At 39.5% G+C, this 20,406-nt stretch overlaps 1 protein-coding gene across 23 annotated transcripts in view; it reads left to right on the top strand.

Moving 5' to 3' along the window:
• The window catches only part of RBFOX3 (RNA binding fox-1 homolog 3), a 918,966-nt gene extending 898,812 nt beyond the window's left edge, over window positions 1–20,154 (top strand). For 16 of the 23 annotated variants that reach the window (XM_074260318.1, XM_074260316.1, XM_074260300.1 and 13 more), the window contains 6 exons: window positions 7,977–8,030; window positions 8,413–8,545; window positions 9,530–9,710; window positions 11,196–11,257; window positions 14,433–14,511; window positions 17,255–19,978. In XM_074260318.1, coding sequence (XP_074116419.1) covers window positions 7,977–8,030; window positions 8,413–8,545; window positions 9,530–9,710; window positions 11,196–11,257; window positions 14,433–14,511; window positions 17,255–17,299 — 554 coding nt within the window. In that variant the 3' untranslated portion in view covers window positions 17,300–19,978. The other 7 variants (XM_074260320.1, XM_074260312.1, XM_074260319.1 and 4 more) reach the window with 2 other exon arrangements.
• The last annotated feature ends 252 nt before the right edge of the window (window positions 20,155–20,406 follow it).

Raw genomic sequence — 20,406 nt, 5'->3', positions numbered from 1 at the left:
ACAATAAATATATAATATTGTGTTGTGTATAAATGTATATTTTGCATATCTTACATTGCAAATATGTCTTTCATTTATCCTTATATGACATAGAGTAGACATTAAAAGAAAAAAAATCAAATATCGTTATGTGGACCCCGCTTTCCTGCCTAGGATTTCTGGTGATCTCATTTTTTCCCACAAAAATCAGAAGTTGGTGGTAATTAGTGGGTCTGTTTTAAGTATTGGGGTACTCTCTGTCACCATCATCCTAAATCATGCTCCTCTGCTCATCCCTAAATGGTCTTGTTAAACTGTTGACTCCAAGAACTGAGCACAAATACTCTAGAGGTGGCCTGATTAAAGCGGAAAACAATGGGGCTCTGCCCCCTGCTTAACTAAGCCCACATTGAGTTTTTCGACTCCCCTACCACATTGTTGTTTCCTATCAAACTTGGCACTCTCTAAAACATCAATGCTGCTAGATGTCCCTTCAGGCTCTGCACCCAATGAATAGCTAATAATCTGCAACTCAACAGGGAAGTAAGGTTTTGTTTAGTTTGGTTTTGTGGTGCTGACAGTTTGCTGTACACACATTCTCACCAAATCCCCCTGCGATCAACAAAACTTAATGCTAAGGATTCAATTGCTATGGCATATTCAGGGGTGTGTCATGTGACTATTGAATCATTTCTCTGTGACTGTAGGAGAGAGCAGTTATATCTCTGACCATTTTAAATACTACTGGTCCAATGATGATAGGATTAGTTTAGGTGAAAGTTTTTGAGTATTCTAAGGAAAATCTGGGTTTTGGTTAGGATTGGACACTAATAGTTTAAGAATACATATTCTTTGAATTTTCCTAAATAAATGTCACACAAAAAGCAATGAACCAGCATCTAGTGGATGTGAGTAGGTTACAATACATTGAGGCCTAAGAATGTTAAGTGATTTGTCTAGTGTCACACAGTGTATATTTAATGCAGGATTTGAATCCAGGTCTTCCTCATTCTGGGTCCAATTAACTACCTCCTGAACACCCATGTTGGACAGCCAGCACCTCCATTAGTACTCACACAATGTCAAAAGCTCTAAGAGACCCCACCTCCCCCAGTGTTGTATAGTCTTCCTATGAAGGATTTATGGGAGGATGTGGACAATTGTATTATAAGATGGGCAGACATAGATGAATTGTAATCTGCACTGTGAGAGGTAATACCCATATTAATGAAATCACAGATCCACCAAGGGAAAAAATAAAAATATAAAAAAATAATTAGGTGGGTCACTAACCACATGAGGGCTCTCCAGCTTTCATCTAGTTTCTGGGTAAAATTGAAGGGTTTTAAAACTCTGAAGGGAAAAAAAAAAAAAAGAAATCAGTCTATCCATGAAAGATTAAATCAGGACTTTTAATGATTGAGACCAATCAGGTCAAACAAAAATCACCATATGCCCTTGTAACAGAGACAACTTCACCTAAATTTATTCACTGGCATGTCCTAGAATATGATTTCTTTTAATGTCATTCCAATGTAGAAGGCGCTATGTTCTCTGGAGACTCTGCTGATAAGATGCAGCACATGTCGCTTTGCTCATCATTGACTTCATGTGACTTTTGCCTCCATCTACAAAAGCAAAATTCATCTTCAGAAAAAAAAAAAAAAGACCAGATTTGTCTGTGAAAGCAAATGAATAGGCTTTAAAATGCAAGCAATCCTTTTTTTGAGTAAGAACCAGGAAAAATGTCTATATAATATGATTTAGGGCCTATATATGGACTGGGAATAAGAAAACAAGCTCTAGCCAAAACACTACTACTAACTGTCATGGATCTTAGGGTAAATCCCTTCCCCTAACCCCCACCCTTTCCAGACCTCAATAACAAAATCAATTAAAAAAATGAGTTGGATTGGATCATCCTAAGGTCCTTTCTAATACAGTGTTCAGCATCTAATTTATGTAAGAAATCATTTGTTTTACATATATATAGTATTTATACATATATATGTAATAATGTGCAAGTCTATATTGTTACATATATAAATAACAATAGGTAGAGAAGAAGGGAACCAAGCAGAAGCAGAAAATACTGTATGAGAAATCTAACAGGAAGGACCTTCGACTATTTAGGGTTGGCCCTAAAATAGCAATAGAGCAATGGAAAAGTGGGAGAAGTAGAGAGAGGATGGAGAAAAGGATAAGATTTTGTCCTCCATGCCTCTAGCTTTATTACATTGGTGACAACAGTGATGATCATGATGAGAGCTCACATTTATCTATAACTTAAGGCTTATTAAATACTTTTCATACATTATGACATTCCATTTTCACAAACTCTCAGAGGTAGACACAATTATTATCTCTATTTGGCAGATGAGGAGATTGAGATATAGAAAGCTTAAGCAACTTCCTACACTCCTATTAAACTTCTGAGATGGGATTAATTTGGGATATGGGGATTACCATTTTGTTCTCCAGCTCATTTTACAGATGAGGAAACTGAGGCAAATTGGGTTAAGTGACTTACCCAGGGTCACACAACTGGTAAGTGTCTAAGCCCAGATTTGAAATCTGGTCTTGATTGCTCTATCTTCTATACCACTAGCTGCACTTTCCCATTGATTAGTACCTTCATTAAAAAGTTCTTTTCTTTATGTGTGGAGTCTTCCCAAGAGATGGAATATTTCTTTCTATTCAGAATATTTTGACTTCCTACAATTTTCCCATAAAAATGATAGCGATTCCTGAAATATGCTTCAGATCTTACATTGTTAGCAAATTAGAAAATGTTCTTGCTTGAAGACTCTTTATGAATACTTTATGATCAGTTTATCCTCTAGGATCTGAGTTTGGAAATCTCAAGAGTGAGACTTCTATCCCCAATCCCCAAGCCTAGCCTAGCTTATCTCATAGAGTTCTCGACTTTAAACCAACTCTTATTCTCTCTTTCCTGTTCTTTTTTTCTAATTCTTTAATTCAGTTTTTTTTTTCATTACTACAAGAGGTTCCAAGCAGCTTTCCTCTCCTAACTCTCCTAACCCTCAGTCCTACCAGCCTGACAAAAGAATAAAGATGCTTCTTCTCTTTTAGGTACTGAAGAGATTAAAGGATCTCTCTAATCATGCAGGTCCTTAAAAAAGGAGGACTAAATGAGCCCAGAGCCTAGATATGGGAAAATCCAAGATTGTACCATGAGGAGGAAATAGGAAAAAAAAAGCTGTGTAACCCAAGGGAACCATTCTACCTTCCCACCCTGAAGCCATCAAACTGGATCACATGTTAATTCAGTTTATTTTCCACTTCAAAGGAGTTTCAGTTTAATAGAATTGTGAAATAGAATCTCAGAATTGACTGGAACCTTGGTCATCTAGCCCAGCCAAAGCCTTAAGAGTCTCTTTCATACTCAAGGGGTTACCTAACCTCAATTTTAAAATGGGTAACTTACTACCCCTACAGTCTGCCGATTTCCACTTTTGGACAACTCTAATTATGGGCAAGTTTTTCCTTCTATCTAGCCAAGATCTACCTCTCTATAACTACTGTCTAAACCTCATAGTTCTTTTCTCTAGGATCTAACAAAGTAAATTTAATTTTTCTTTCATATGAGAGTCCTTCAAATGCTAAAATACAGTTGCCATGCCCTCTCCCAAGTCTTTGCATCTAAAGGCTAAACATTTCCTTTCAAAAATCCTCATGTCATGATTTCAAGGCCCTCACCATTTTGGTCATCTGGGTGCATTTCGACATCTTCCATTCAAAACAGAACAGAATACTCCATATAGGGTCTGTCAAAGGACAAATTTCAGCGAATATGACTCCCCTTGTCTAAGCACTATGTACATATTCTACATATGTATTATTGCAGCCTGTGATCACATTAGAATTTTTTGGCTGTCATATTAGTGTAGGCTTAATGGAACTCGATGCCCCTTAAAAGTTCCTGTTCCTTTTTATATGAACTGATATCTATTTATCCATGATATATTTTATAGTTGATATTTTAAATCCAAGTATAAAACTTTATATTTTTTTCCATTCATTTTTGTCTTATTCAATTGTAAATAATGACTTACATTTATATAGTGGTTAAAGGTATCTAAAGCTCTTTGCTTAAGGGCAACTTTGTGACCTAGGTAATAAAGCTATAATTATTTCTCTTTTACAGAAAAAGAATCTAAAATAATGATGTGGCATAACCACAGTAGTTTTATTTTGTAAGTCGCTTAAGCTCTCTAAACATCAGTTTCCTAATCTGTGAAATAGAAATAATAATACCCTCACTGCTGACCTCATAAAGTTGTTGTAAGGAGAAACTTGGTAAATAAATCTGAAGTCATGTTATAAGCTATCAGTATAATAATAACAAATGATAGCCCATTATTTCAGGCTTTTTGAATTCTGATTCTATCATTCAAAGCATTGGTAGCTCATAACAATCCCTTCCCTTTCCCAATGAGTCATTAATCATCTCTTTAATGATACAATCTCAAAAATTTCCAGGAATTGAAGACAAATCCAGTGGCCTAAAGTGTGTTCTTTCCCTTTATGAAAATTTATCTATTTAACTATTTTCAATATTCTATATTTTCTAAGACTCTTCACAGATTTAAACCTGGAAGGGACCTTAGAGGTCATCTGGTTCAATTTCCTCATTTTTACCAGTCAAGAAACTGAGGCCCAGAGACATTATGTGAGTTGGCAGAAATCTCACTAGTACGAAATGTCAGATCCAAACAGGGCCTCAGCAATCATTTCCTTAGATTCATTCTGGGTCAGTGACTTGGTGAACTCATGGAAAGCAGCTAAGCCCATTCAGTTAGAGCTCTCTTATTGTAGGTCTGGATGATTGGTTAACCCTTTTTGTTCCATATTTATCACTCTGAAAATCATCTCCTTAATAGAGAAAATGGAGGCAAAATAGAGTAGTTCAGTCTATGATAATCGAATTGTAGAATTTGAGAGGTAGAAGAGAGCTCAATAGTTATCTGGCCTAATTCTACCCAAAAGGAATATTCATTATAATCAACCTGAAAGTAATCATCTTACCTCTGCTTGAAGACCTCCAAGGAGGGAATTCCACTTCTCCTTAAGGGAACCCATTGCATTTTTGGACAGCTCCAATTGTTAGGAAGTTTTTTCTGACACCAAGGTTAAATTTACCTTGGTCCAACTTCTAGCCAAATAAATCCAACTCCTCTTCTACATTCTAGCTTGTGAAATACTACAAGACAGTCATCATGTCCCTTTGACCCTGAGTCTGTCTTTTACCAGGTTAAATATGCCCAGTTTTGTGAATGGATCCCACTGTGACATTGACTCATGGCCATTCACCATCTCAGTTGCCCACCTTTGGACATATTCCAACTTGTCAACATCCTTCTTAAAACTACAGAACCCAGAACTGAACCCAGAATGGATGAGATCTGACATAAGCTAAGTAGGCAGATTATCACCTTCTTTTTCCTGGAAGCATTACCCCTCTTTGACAAAATCCAACTTGGCATTAGCTTTTCTGTCTGCCATATCACACTGCCAATTATTTTGAGCTTGTAGTCCACTAAAGCCTTCTGATCTTTTCCACAACAGCTATCTTCCCCATCTTATCCTTGTGAAGATTTTAATACTCAAGTGTTAGATTTTATATTTTTCACTATTGAAATTTAACTTATTAGATTCACTATCATTAGACTATTAGATTCAGTCCAATGCTTTAACCTATCAAGGTCCTTTTGGAATCTGCCATTGACGGTTATTAGCTGTCTGCCCTCCCAGCTTTGTTTCAAACCTGCAGATTTCACGAGAAAACCATCTGTCACCTTATTCAAGTCATTGATAAAAGTGTGAAACAACACAGATCTTTGGGTTAACTGACCAACTATTCAACCAGTTGTTTTTAGAGGCAAATCTTGGTTAAGTGGCTTGCCCAGCTTCACACAGCTAATAAGTGTTAAGTGTCTGAGGCTGCATTTGAACTCAGGTCTTTCTAATCTTGCTACAGCTATTCAACTAGTTCTTAATCCATCTGATTATGTTAGCTAATGCAGATCTCTCTCATATTTCTCACAAAAATGCTTTGGCATACTTTATCAAAAGTTTAGCTAAAGTCTAGGTAAACTAGATTCCCCTCTTTTGATTCAGTAATTCTGTCAAAAAAAAATAAAAAGAAAAAAAGATGTTTAAATTGTTATGACTTGCTCTTGATGAAGCCAGGTTATCTCTTTGGAATCACTGCTTCCTTTTCACTAGCCAACTTTTTAATGGTCTTTTCTTGCATGTCCTCAAGAATCATAGTTAAGCTCACTTCCACATAATTAGGAAAGGCAGTCTCTTTTTATCAGAAATAGAAAGGAATCTACCCCCAGGCAATTGGCTCTATGCTTTTAAAAAATCTTTTTATTTGTCCTGCCACCTACATAACTAAAATAGAATATTTTGTTGTCTTTAATATCCATTATAAGCCTCAGTTTATCTTGAGCTTTAAAGTTACTCCTATTATTCATTTGTTCTCAATAGTTTTTTTATTTTTTCAAATACATAAAAGACAGTTTTCAATATTCATTTTTGTAGTACTTTGTGTTCCCATTTTTTCCTTTATTCTCTTACCTTCATCTTCCCTCCCATTATTCTTAAAAAGCTAAGCCTTGCCTTTTTATTTATTATCAATTATCCACTCATATTTTCTACATGTATTTTTAAATTTCGAGTGATTCTTTAAGCATCCTACAATATAAAAAAGCACAGAACTTGGAGTCAAGGGGATATGAATTCAAATCCTATTTCTCCCATTTGTTACTTATATATTGATTCAAATTTCTTAGCCATCCTGTTTCCTTATGTGTAAAAATTTGAAATGACCTTTCTGATTTTAAAATCTATGATTCTGCAATTAAAATGTATCATAGACAACTGAACTGGAAATAAGTAGATGATGAATTCCAGAAAAAGACCACAATGCCATTAATAGGGATGATACGTTCATAATAAGAGATTTCAGCCCTTTGCTTCCATTCCTTCTTTATACTACAGCCTGCCTCATTCTCAGAAATGTTAGTGATATTAACCTACTCTGTCCTCCAATCTCACTTGATTCCCTCCTTTCCTTTGCTAGCAAGAGAGAATGTTCCTTTAAAAAAGGGAAGGGGTAAAAATGAGTGAATATCATCCAGTAAAGGACCAGACATGGCACCAAAAACAAAAGTTAAAAAAAAAAAAGAAAGAAGAAAGTGGTAGTTTTAGGCATAGACAGGGAGCATCAAAACTGATAATACATATCAAGTACATACAACTCTTAATTATTAATTCTAACTTAGGAAAGTAGTAGCACAAATAAAAGTGATGGGGTTATATATACCATATAGCTGTTTTTTTCTCATGATTCTCTTTTTCTTAGGTTGATGTTGAAGGAATTTTATTCCCAGAACACACAACTACTGACAAAGGAACAGGCTTGGGGTCAGGGTTGGGAAGGGAGCTGTGGAGGTTGGGTGGAATAACTCACAAGGTTAGATAATTGGGAAGTATTTATATAGAAGAGACTAGAAGAAGAAATAAGTCTAAATGGCTTAGCAGTAGCTCTAAGAGATTGTCCTGTTCTTTTCTCCTCAAAAGCAGTGGTGGTGATAGCATAAAGAAAATCATAAAGAAAAATTGAGGAACTAAGACCTCCAGGAGTCTTTGGTTCCTCTTAGAATGAATTCATCCCTTCTCATACTTTTATTAATTTGATACCTCTGGTCACAACAGGGAGGCAGATGCCATTTGTGGGTGGTATTTCTGGTCTTTCTCTAAAGACCTTTAAAACATCCAATTTAAAGGTCAAAATATTTAAGGAGTCCTTAGCCTTCCCCCACATTGGGCCCTGCTTTAGGATGACCCAAATCCAAGGGGATTAGATGAGATATGAAAAAAAGTTCAGAGAGAGCAGAGAAACATGATAGTTTGGTGGGTAATGGTGGTCCGGACATAATAACTATCCTTCTTTATTTTTATCCCAGGCTGGAAGCTAAACCCCGTAGTGGGTGCTGTATATGGACCTGAATTCTATGCAGGTAAAATGTCATTTTTAAGGCCTGAGCATGGGAGAGGAAAAATGGCAGGATCCTAGGAGAAGGCTCTCCCAACCACATATAGCAATTATACCCAAATGAAGGGGTGGCTATTGCTTAGCTATCATTAACCTCAAAGGAATTTATAAGGCAGTGTCCCAATTTTCCGGGCCAGGAAGGAAGAATAGGACAGAACCAAAAGAAATATCTTTGGGACCTCTGCTCCTACTTGAATAATGCAGAGGAGGTCAGAAATGCAGAGAGAGCCTAGCAAGGTAGTAGATGCTTCTGCTCCCTCTCAGGTAAAAGCTAAATTTACCTCTTTCCCCTGATGCTCACTTCTTTTTTTCTGTTTGGTGACTCCCCTCTTCCTCTTTCTCTGCAGTGACAGGATTCCCATACCCCACAACGGGCACAGCAGTGGCATACCGAGGGGCACATTTACGAGGTCGGGGACGGGCTGTATATAACACATTCCGGGCTGCACCACCTCCTCCCCCCATTCCAACATATGGCGCGTGAGTACCTAGGATGGGGAACTCCTGGTGGCTTGTGTGGGCACACGGAAAGGCTGGGAGATTCCAGGAATAAGAAGATGGAGAAGGAATAAAAGCCAAGGAAGGGATACAGAAGCCTGAGAATTCTAGTGAAGACAAAGAGGGCTGGTCAACTTGGGGAGGGGGGGAGAGTATAAGTTGCTTGAGGAGCATTTTGGGAAATTATAAACTAGGATCACAGGATCATAGATTGAGAACCAAAAGAAACCTAGAGGCCACTGAATCCAACTACTTCACTTTACAAATGAGTAAACAGAGGCACAGGAAGTATCTGAGGGTCAGTGCCCTATGCACTATATTAGACTATATCTAGTCTTAACATTTTAACAATAATAAAGAAGTCACACAGGACCAGAAGATAAAGAACTGGCCTCAGAGCCAGGAAACTTCTGCCATCTACAAGTTATATGGATGCTGGGCAAATCACTCACCCTCTCAGCTTCCTAAGCAACTCTCTAGGACCCTACGTTGCAGGAAAGGTGCTGACATGTATTGGTAAAAGTGGTTCACCTGGAATTCTAGTAGAAATCACAATGGAGTCTTAATTCCTATAGGATGCTGAACAATCTAGAAACTTCTCTAAAATTGTTCCCCCAAGGCATTTAGCCAGAGACCAAAAAACCATAATACTAGTGGTACCTCTGAGCATCTTTTGTGTCCTCCCAGTATGTTGAGAATTCCAAGGATACCTCAGGACTGGAAGACAGGCTTCCATTTATGGTTCTGCCCCAGCTGCCTCCCTGAGGAACTGAGGACAAACCCCATCCATCCTAGGGCCCTAGTGCCCTCTGATGTCTAAAGGGGATCACAGTTCCCCGGGATGAGGGTGGGGATGGTTGGAGGTGGGGGTAGCAAGTGAGACTGGGGCTGACGGGCCCCCTAGGCTTGTGGGGAAAAAGTTGCTGACTATAGCAAGGGTGTTACTCTATTGTTATACCAAAACAGGGCACTGGAGCAAACGCTTGTTAAAATGCCAGTCCCATGGGCAGGGCTGGCACCATGCCCCCTCCCTCCTCAGCAGACACCGGAGCCGGCCTACCCCACCTCTCCAGCGTTCCCACCACTTTCTTGTCCGTTTGCTTCCAGGGTCGTGTATCAGGATGGATTTTATGGCGCAGAGATTTATGTAAGTGTGCCCCACCTTCACAGTTACCCATTTCACTGGATAAAACCCTACTTCCTCCCAATTGTGTTTAAGCCAATGGGATGTCTCCCATAGTTCAGATGAGTCTAATACAATTGGGGAAGATTCAGAGAGGGTATCAGATATGTGCGTCCTGCATTTGTTTTCCTATGGCTCATTATAGTTAACTCTCAACTATTTATTTTTTTTTTTTAGGAAAGCAGGGTAGGAATAATCCACAGCAGTGAATTGACATTGATCTTCTTGTATGAAAGACAGTATGAACTATTTGTGTCTGACCTGTGGTAGAGCCTTCCAAGCTTGTATTGGTCTGATCAGCCATAATCAGATACACCATATCTTGACTCCAACATAGTGATGTCATTTTGGTCCTCTTCTAGAACAAAGGACAACCACCAAAGAAAGATCGTGGGTGGGTGGGGAAGAGGAGGAGTGGGGCAGGAGAAGAGATGAGGCAACAGATTTCTATTCCTAATCATGTTAGCTTTGATGGTGTTGCCTTCTCCTTACCTCTTAACAGTGGAGGAGGATGGCAGTACACCCACATGTGTAACCCAACATGCAGATAGCAGAACTTGCTGTACTTCCAACCTCTCTGTTTTCTCCCTATTTTGCCTCTTCCTCAACCCTACCCCTCTACTTCATAGCATCTCCAAGAGAAAAAAGAAATCCTTCATCCCTCATAAAGATTCTTTGCCACTGTTGCTTCCAATTAGTTAGAAATATGTAATTTTGTTACAAAATTCCCTTCCTACTCCTACACCTACTTACTGTCTTGTGTATTATCCTATCAGAAAGAACCAATCCATCTTCATTTAGAAAAGATGAATAGAGCTTGGACTTCATTGAAGGCCATCTAATACCCTGAAGACTTTCCTAAAATTCAGAGAGATATATGGCTTCTCTATCCTTCTAAATAAAAAGATGCTGACCTAAGATCTACAAATACTGAAGGGATCCATGGATTGAATTCAGGAGAGGCTGTGAACTTTTAAAAAATATTTTGATGAATATATTTCAATATAATTAATTTAAATTTTCCAAATACTTTATTTTGTACACTTAGAAAAAAATGTTTTTCTCTGAAAGGGAATCAATAGACTTCATAATACTGCAAATGAATCCATGTTACAAAATTAAAGAAAATTGAAATTCTCCCTGCCAGAAAACTGAATTTGACTTTTTCAATTTAACAACCTAGTCCCACCTAGACAGGGAAATCGGGAGCAATATTCCTTATAGGCCAAGTAGTCTTTACCTTCCCAAGTCTTTTCTATTATCCAGTGTTTTTCAATGCCTTAAATATGTACCTGAACTTGGGTCCCCAAAGATTCGGGAGCTAGTTCTAAAAACCTAGTCCCCTAGGTACACTTTCCAACCTTATCCTTTTTCAGCAGACAGATCTCCTCAAGCTGAGATCTATAACACTCATCTGCCTTTTCTCTCCTCTCTTTCTTGTCCCTGCAGGGAGGTTATGCTGCCTACAGATATGCTCAGCCAGCAGCAACAGCAGCAGCTTACAGCGACAGGTAAGAAATGAGTCCAATCTGGGGTGTGGAAGTGTATGTGTGAGTGGGGAGGGGGGTTAAAGGGAATTTAAAGGAGTGAAAGAGAAGTGAAGAGTGAGTCCCTGTAAGTAAACTTAACAGATGACAAAGGATAAATAATCATGAACATGATCTTAAATGATCTTTCCAGCTCTCCCTATTATTTCTTTATTAGTCTCCCAGTTCTACTGCTTCATCCAGAAAATAGTTGCTGCCTATCCCAATCACTATCCCATCTCAGGAATCCTTTAGAGAATGTTGGCTATTTTCTAAGTCAGTTCAAATGATATTAGGCCTCAGTGGTGAGCCCGATTGTCCCTGGGTTCTGTCTATATTGCAACATCTTATTCCAACAGCAAAATTGTCTTTTTCTGCTCTTTCAAAACTTTCACACCCTTACAATTTATTTGAGATTCTGGGCAGAAATTGCTACAACTTATGGTATAACTCTTACTGCTTTTAGTTAGGATTCTAGATGTCCTCCATTTTATTTGCCTTTTTCCAGGAATTCAAAGACCTTAAAGGAGTGTCTCCATGAAGGCAGATCTCAAGCCCTTCATGTCTGGTTGTTTTTATCAGTCACTGCTGGTTAAAATGTCAGGTGGTGGCCAGCATTGTGATGAGCTTACTAGACTGGTGTTCAGACAGTAGACATTCAGGCAAGTGCACACATACACTTCATTGGATCTAAACTCAAAGTCTTTATAGCTTGGTAGCTTTATAGCTTATTCTGAAGACCTAGCCTTCAAGACCCCAAGGCCACCTCCATGCCACAAGAATTTAAACTTAAAAAAAAAAAAATGTGCACTTTAAGATGGAGAAGTCACTCGGTTAACAAGTATTTATTAAGTGTTTACCTTGTGTCAGGCACTATACTTGCTAAGCACGAGAAATACAAAGAAAAACAGTTCCTGTCCTCAAGAACCTCATGTTCTAATGGGAGAGACAAGCATAAAAATAATAAGAGAGAGAGAGAGAGAGAGAGAGAGAGAGAGAGAGAGAGAGAGAGAGAGAGAGAGAGAGAGAGAGAGATGGGAGAGAGATACAAACAAAATACAAACATACATATGGTTCCATATAAATATATGTATACATATGTATACATATGTCTTTTCTTTATGTATGTATGCAGAAAATATATAGGTAATCTGAAAGAGGAAGGCATTCATAACTAGAAGGGAAAATACTGTTTTATAGTTCCACCTGTTCACAAGGGTCTCTTTGTTAACCAAAGAGCATTTTAGCCTTCAGTACATCTAGCTGTCTTCTGGTCAGCAACATATAGTGACTTCTTCTTCCTTTATCTAAGATTAGAAAATTTCTGGGGGAGGGGGGGAGTGAACTCTCTCATCCCCCTTTCTAGGACATTTGTGAGTCTGCTGCTTCCATTCTTCTATTACCATTGGCCAAGAGGCTAGTCTAAATTCCACCCCACCATTTGAGCCAAATGTTTCACAATCTCTGGTTCCTTAGGTTTCTTTGATTAAGCTACTGCCTGTTCCTCGGGCTCTAAAAGGGGTCTCTAAAACTGGATTCTAAATCCCCTGGAACCTCAGCTACTCTATTGGAGGAATTCTTCCCTGCATGCAGAGATAACTGAGAGCTGTCTATAAAAGGTGATGTAGGAAAATTCCAGATGAGTCTTCCTTTTCTTCTCCCATCTCTCCTGTAGGATCCATCAGGATTGTCACTTGCAAAAGTGCTTTTCTTAACCTAATCCCTGATCCTCTATATGTGTCAAAGATTTCCATCTTTCATGAACTGTCTCATTCCTGTGACTTGTCCCGACTTGTGCACAAAGTGCACTTGAAAAGTGCACCCACCATACTTGTCCTTTGGCTAATTAGTTTAGTTGCCAGAGCAGTTCTAATTAGTCAAAAAGTATTTATTGCTGTGTGCCAGGCACTTTGCTAATCACCATTTTTCTAAATTGCCTGTTATCATTTTTGAGGAACAGCCCCAGATGGAAGTGATCAGCAAATACTCCTCCCAATTTTTTCAACCTCGAGTTAACTTCTCTTTTCTTGAAGACCATTAATATGGTGGTAGCAACTAACTCAGGTCCCTAAACAAAACTGGTGGAACTGGGACTGCTAGAGAAGTGGAAAATGTTTGGGAAAAGTGGGATACAATAAGAGTGAGAAGATGAGGAAAAGGTGCAGCTGTGTTTGATGAACCCTTCCCAGCTGGGACCTTCTCTCACAATCCTCAAAGCTGCCCTTCTAGTCAAAGAATTCAGATTCTACTTTATTCAATCCTGAAGCTCCATCCTGTAGAGCCAGCAGAATTGCTTACAGTATGGCCTGGGATACTTAGCTCTGCCAGGTATAAGACGCCAGCAAGCTTTCCTTATCTGCTAGGAGTTTCATGCTCTTGTGATGGGGCAAGGTTCTCATCACACTATCCTTCCCCATCCAATGGGAGCCTTACCCTACTTAAGATGTTCAGTATCTGCTGTGACTTCAAAGACTTAAGATTATTTAGTCTGTTTAGTCCAAAAACAGAGGGGGAACTTGGTTGCCATCTTAAATTAAATAATAAATATTTGGTTATGGAAAAATCAAATTTATAAGATTGTCTAGAGGGCATGCTCACCCCTATTAAAGGGAAAGCCCAGGTTTCAGAAATTCACAACTCACTGTTGTGCTTGCCAATTATGAATATTTCAGACTTTTACTCATCACTGATGATAATTACTTTATCAAAATCTGTTTTTACCCCAGTAACCTTTTTTCCTTCCACTGCAGACACACTCACTGGGACCCTCCTGCCCCCACATCTGCATGTAATCACTCATTTCTTCATCTCATTGAATAAAACATATGTTGTACACAAAGTTATGTGTGAAAACATAGACAGGCTCTACCTCACATCTCTTGAGAAGTTTACATTCAATGGTAGAGGGTCTGATGGAAAACATGATGGGCATGTGGCAGTTATTAGTAGTCACAAATTTCTAAAAAGGGCTTTCTACAAGAGGTATACTAGATGTGGAGAAAGAGAAGGAAAATGACCTAATTGATATGGGAGTCTGAAATCAAAAGACTTAAATCTAGGTTTGAGAAGTAAGCAGATGTCTCTTATCCTGTTTATTTTATTTCCATCTCCTCGGCTTAACACCATGACCACATCTTGACTGTATTTTCTTGTCCCCTAGTTATGGCAGAGTCTATGCAGCTGCTGACCCTTATCACCACGCCATTGGCCCTGCTGCAACCTATAGCATTGGAACTATGGTAAGAAGGTCCAGCCCTGCTTTGGTCATAGATTGCTTTAGCTGTTCATGGTCAGAAAAAGCTCTTATCCCTCGAGGGTGAGGAGAAGGGAGGGTGTTGGAAAGTTGGAAGGAGCATTAGAAAAAGCTCCAGGTTGAATCTAAAATAACTTTCCTTAGGTTCAAGTATTTAAGAATAAGGGGAAGAGAAAGCCTGGAAACCTCCCACCCCATAAGTATATAATAGTACCCCTCTCCTCATGTTCCCTTCTTAAAGTAAGAAAGGGATATCATATATTACAGTTTGTTGGGCCCTTTCTGTGTGTGTCTCTCTGGCCTCCCAGTCTGTGTCATTATCCCAGGTCAACTTCCCAATCTTCAGTGACTCATGATCCTGATTTGAATTTGCCATTGAGAAAGATGCCAAAACACAGCCTCCTCCCTTCTTCAGTGGCACCCTCCTACCTACAACAATGGACTTAATTCCCCCAGATGCAAAAATGATCCCCCCCTGGTCCCTTTGTGTTTCAAAATGACATTCCTCCTATATACATAACATGATTATCCAAAACTGAGGAGAGAGGCCTACTGATTGTGACTCATTATTCTCCTTGGCTCCCTGAGGTGCTTGCTCCAGGATTCTCTCTCCCTGGGTTCAGTGGTCATCGTTGCATGGGCAGAATGGTTGGGGTCAGGAAGAGAGAAAGGGTGTACTTCTGAGCTTGGCTTGATGATGGTGATCTGCAGGAGAGCCTGTGTGTATGTGTGTGTGTGTACATATGCCAGCTGTAGTCACAAAAACCCAGGCCCATTATACAATAGGGTATTCTCTTAATAACACATCAGCCTAAGAGTAACCCCAAACCCTCATCCCGGCATTGTGCTTAATGTCGGTTTTTAGCTAGCTTGGCATCCAGCATCAAAGATGAAAACTTGGGGGGAGGGAAAGGGTCAGGGAAGGGAAATGGGAAAAATGGGTAAGAGTCAATCCAGCAAGATTTTTTCTTTTCTTTTAAGGGTCCCTCACTTCTTTATCCTATTTTTTCTTTTTCTTTTTAATTTTTGGGTGTTTTCAATCTTCAAAAATCCAATCTTGCCTGAGGTTGGCCCTGGCAACACCATGGGCTAGATTCAATCCTTCATTGGCTCGCACTCCCTGCGACCATTGACTCTCAGGACAGGTACTCAGGCCCTAGGTTGGTATGCTTTGTAATGCTTTCTTTAAAAAGCCCAATGCCCTCAGTTCTGCTACAACTTAAATGTTTTCACTAATTAATGAAGGATTACCTTTTTTGTGTTTTATTTAACATTATTTTTTAAAACTTATCTTTTTTGTCAACTTTTCAACATTTTCCATTTTGTCCCCTTTTCAAATGAAAATGGACAGTAGGGTAGGAGGGAAACAAGAAAATCTTTCTTGCAAGGTAATAATGAAATCAAGTGATCATGCAAGTTCAGGATTCCAAAAGAGATTGGAGAAAAGAGGTTTGGAAACCCAGGGAGAAAGGGATCCAAAGAGAAGAACACAGAATCATAGATTCAGAACTAGAATGGACTTTGAATTTAAGCTAGTCCACCTCCATTTACAGATGAAGAAAATGAGGCTCAGAAAGTTAAGTGATTAACCCCAGTGGAACTGAGATTCAAGCACAGGTCCTCTGATTCAAAATTCGCCAAATTCAGTGATCTTTCCAGTAATACACTCTCTATACCTAAGAAACAAAGACTCTCCTTCTCTACCACCAGCACCAACCCGAAAAGAAAAAAAAATCTCTACCCATAAGAAAGCTTACATTTTCTATATAAGAAAATACATGCATCTTAGAACCCTCATACCCAGATCATAGAAGAAGAAAACCTGTGGACATATACGAGGAAATTTAGGCTATTACTTGGAAGCCCTGAGCCTAAAGTGGGTTTGTCCGATGTGATCCTTTGGCTTAGGCCTTGGAAAGCTCAATAGATCTAATTCCTAAATCAAAATTGCGTAGTGTTGCATCAAAAAGATCAGGACTTTATCTCATCCTTCCCCCTTCTCCCCCAGATAAAGCCTGCTTGGAGTGTGTATCCTGTTATAAAGTCTCATTAACCCATGGTCATAGGCCCACTGTAGTTAGAACTGGCCAGATCCAATTCCATCCTTTGATTTAATTCAGCAAGCATCTAACATGTGCAAATCACTGTGCTGGGTGCTTAAGAAACAGAAGATAAAAAAGAAGTCCTTGCTATCAAGTACCATTATTATATTCTTTTCCCTAAGGAAACTGAGGTCCAATGGCAGGTATCTTGCCCATAATCACACGACTTATAAGTAACAGAGGCTACTAACTTAAAACTGTCCTCTCTAAATCCATTGCTTTTCCCATCATGTTAGGCTGCACTCCATGAGAAATCAAGGGGCACACTAAGGACTAATTAAGAATTAAAAGAGAGAAAATATTCAAGGCCAGTATTGCTGATGGCCACTTCCTTTGCTTGTCCCTAAAGGCTCTCTCCCTCCTGACTTCAAGGATACCACCCACTCAGAAATAAACCAAGCCCCTCAACCTGGCCCTCACTACCCTGTTGCCATGGCAAATTATCACCTAAACCATTTATTCTCCCCATGGAGGGGAAAAAAAAAAAAAAAAAAAACATTGGGGGAAGAAAATGGGATTTGGCTATTTCTCTTTTTCCTTTCTTTTTTTCTTTTTCCTTTTTTTTGATTTTTTTTTTCCTACCAAAAGACAATACTGATTGGCTGTTTTTCATCTTTGATGTTGCAGGCTAGCCTCTGCCGAGGAGGGTACAGCCGCTTCACCCCCTACTAGCAAGAGACCCAGCCCCTAACAGCATTCACACTGACTGCTTATTCCAAACCAAACCAAACAAACTAGACACCAGGCAGATCCTCCGGGAAGACAAACTGCCCCAGCGGGTCAGGGACATTCACCGCTGACCCTCCGCGACTCTAAAACCATAGATTTTTACCTCCAGTTGTTTCTCCCTGCCCCATGATGGTGTGTGTGTCTTTGTCCATGACTGTACCTGTATGTTTGTAACTAATTTCCTGTATTGAGTTTGTCGGTGTTGTCTACTCCCAAACCATCAAGGTATGGTATAAAAACTGGGGGCCATGGGAGGGGAGGGCGGTAAGAGGGGAAGACAGAAAGTCAAGAAGTAGAGCCTGAAGTCAGAAGGTCAGCCCCCTTTCCCCATGGCTCTGACCCTTCAGCATATAGCTATCCCCAAAAAGGTTAGCAGAAGGACCTCATACCCTGACCAGTCCCTCTACTTCCACCCTAGTCCATCTTGACTCTTTAATCAACAGACTGAAGTCAGGGAATCTTAGTGAAAGGAAGTCAGGGCCACAGACCATGGGCCATTTTCTACGTTCCACTTTATATTTAGTTGTCCATTACTCCCATTTTGGTCTTTGCCCCAGTAATTTATCTTTCTACAATTAGTTGTCTCCCACTTCCACCCAATAGATCTTGAAACTGCTGGAAAAAAAAAAAAAATTTCTTCCATGAAGAGAAGGACAGGAAAAGGGGATCAGCATTCTTTTGTCCTCTCTTCCATCTTAGTTCAACCCCTTAACTCTCCCTGCTTCTCCCTCCCTCTTTTTCTTTCACACCTTATACAGGTCTTCCTCATCTTTTCTCTCAGCTAAATAATTTTTTTAAATTGAATTATATAGATTCCATTCCTTATGGAAGTTATAAGAATGTCCTGGCCAAAGTGTTCTTTGCAAGAGGTAAAAATGGAAATGAGTTCTCCCTTCCCCGGTTCCCTGCATCTGTCCATATGCCTTACAGTTCCCCTATACTACTGGTCTCAAATCTCTCCTTTACCCTTCAAAGCCATCAGTGTCCTAGCTGTGGAGACCCTTAACTCCCTTCTAAAGTGGCAGATTTTATTTTCTTAGCTCTGTCCTTGGTGTGTGTGCTGCCTAGCCAAAGCATCTTCCTTTCTGTGCCTAAGCTAAAAAAAAAAAAAAAAAAAAATCTTTAATTTGCGTACTTGTATCACTTTGCTCTTCACAAAGTAGGTTTCTTATATAGGAACTCACTTCTGGATGGTTCATCTCAGACGGAATCCCGGAATCCAGTTCCCCTTTCTACGACCTCCAACTTTAATGCAGATAGGATTTTTTTGTTTTGTTTTTTGATGAAAGATCTGTTTAGCCTGGCCCAGCCAACACGGTACACTGACCATGGCATGGAGACCCTCTGGCCAATTCATAAATGTTAGACCTGAAAGAAAGGCCTAGAAGGTCATCCCTTCAAAATTCCACATTTTACAGGAGGACTCCTGAGAGCAACTTAGCAGCAAAATCAAGTCTAAAACTGAAGTGTCCTGGGTCTCAATCAGGCTCAAATGCAATTTCATATTGCTCATGAAGAAAGCTTAGCTTTTCTGCTTTAGTTATTATTCAGAAAACTTCTTTCAGGGAGCTTAGAGGGAGACAACCGAGGCAAGAGATCCTTTTGTTCTGTATCAGCCATGATTTTAAATAAGCTACTCCTTGAGCCTTTTTTATCCAGTGAGATAATATTTGTAAAGTGCTTAGCACAGTAGGAGGTGCTATATAAATGCTTATTCCCATCTTCTTCCCCCTTTGCCTTTTATGACCATCCCCCTATACAGGTGTAAACATAGCAGGAGTTTTTTTTATCTTTGAGGAAAGCATCTGGGGTCTGGAAGGGACAAAGGCTTCCTACCAGCTATGGGACTTAGTTTCCGCTATAAACACCCTGCTCTATCCCATCCACACATCTCTATTTGAAAAATTGTTCTCGTATTTTCTTTCCCATAACTCCTCTCTCAGGTGTCCAATTTGTCTCTTTCCTGATGTTAAAATTCACCTTTTCCAACAAATTTGCCAGCACTTTTCCACATCTTATTTGCTGAACACTATTTCCACATACTCTTGTCTCCAGCCCCTTAACCTTTTGTTATGACCTTTATTCCTTGCTGTCCTAATCTGTCTGCAACAATTGCTTCTCTCATCTCAGTTTAGCTTGTTCTAGCTTCTCCACATTCTATTTAATCGAGACTTTAGGTTACCTTAGGAACTTCCAGTTGCTAGATCCTACTTTCCTATCCCATCACTATACATCCAGCCATTCCTGGAAAGTATTGAAGGACAAATTAAAACCGCCATTTAAATTATAAAGCCAGCAATCTCCTGAGGGTCAGGGGTGAAATATATATATATATATATGTATATATATATGTATGTATGTATATCTATATGTAGATATATATAGAGAGAGAGAGAGAAAGAGGGAGGGGGAAGGAAGGAGGGGGACACTAAGCACTTTTCTCCCTTTGTCTCCCTGGGGCACTTTTATATGTTAAAAAGTAAATATTTGCCTCCCCACTATCTCACTATATCCTTCTGGGTTCAAAGGTCCTCCCCAGTGTCCAGGGCCTTTATTGGCCTTGTCTTTGCACACAGTGTGTTGCATCTGTGAAACTGTGCAAGCTTGGCTTTTTTGTTTCTGTTGTAGTGAAATCTGCTGTTTTCTTCTTGGACCATGAAGGGCAAAAAAACAAAACAAAAACAAAAACAAATTAAAAAAACAAAATGAAAAAACACAAAAAACAAAAACAACGCCAAAAAAAAAACCTACCCTAAAAATATTTTAAAATGAAAGCAACAAAACTTAAGCAGAGAAAAGAAGCAATCAACCAAGTGACAAGTCCCACATAAGAGGCCACATACAGGTGCCCAGCAAGAAGAGTCCAGCAAGAGGCGCTGTATACCCCGCACCCACAAAGTGAACACCAACCTGATGGCACCAAGGGGGAGACTTTCCCCAACCTCCACCTCTCACCCCTTTACCTAAGTCATGTTGGGGGACCCCTCCTCTTTCTTGGTCTTATGAGGGTGAAGTTGGGGGTGGGAACCAAGCTTTTGTTACCCCCAAAG

Source organism: Sminthopsis crassicaudata, chromosome 4, assembly GCF_048593235.1.
Source record: "Sminthopsis crassicaudata isolate SCR6 chromosome 4, ASM4859323v1, whole genome shotgun sequence".
Classification (NCBI taxonomy): Eukaryota; Metazoa; Chordata; class Mammalia; order Dasyuromorphia; family Dasyuridae; genus Sminthopsis; species Sminthopsis crassicaudata.
The sequence above is the reverse complement of the archived record's forward strand: the minus strand, read 5'-3'. Positions and strand labels throughout refer to the sequence as shown.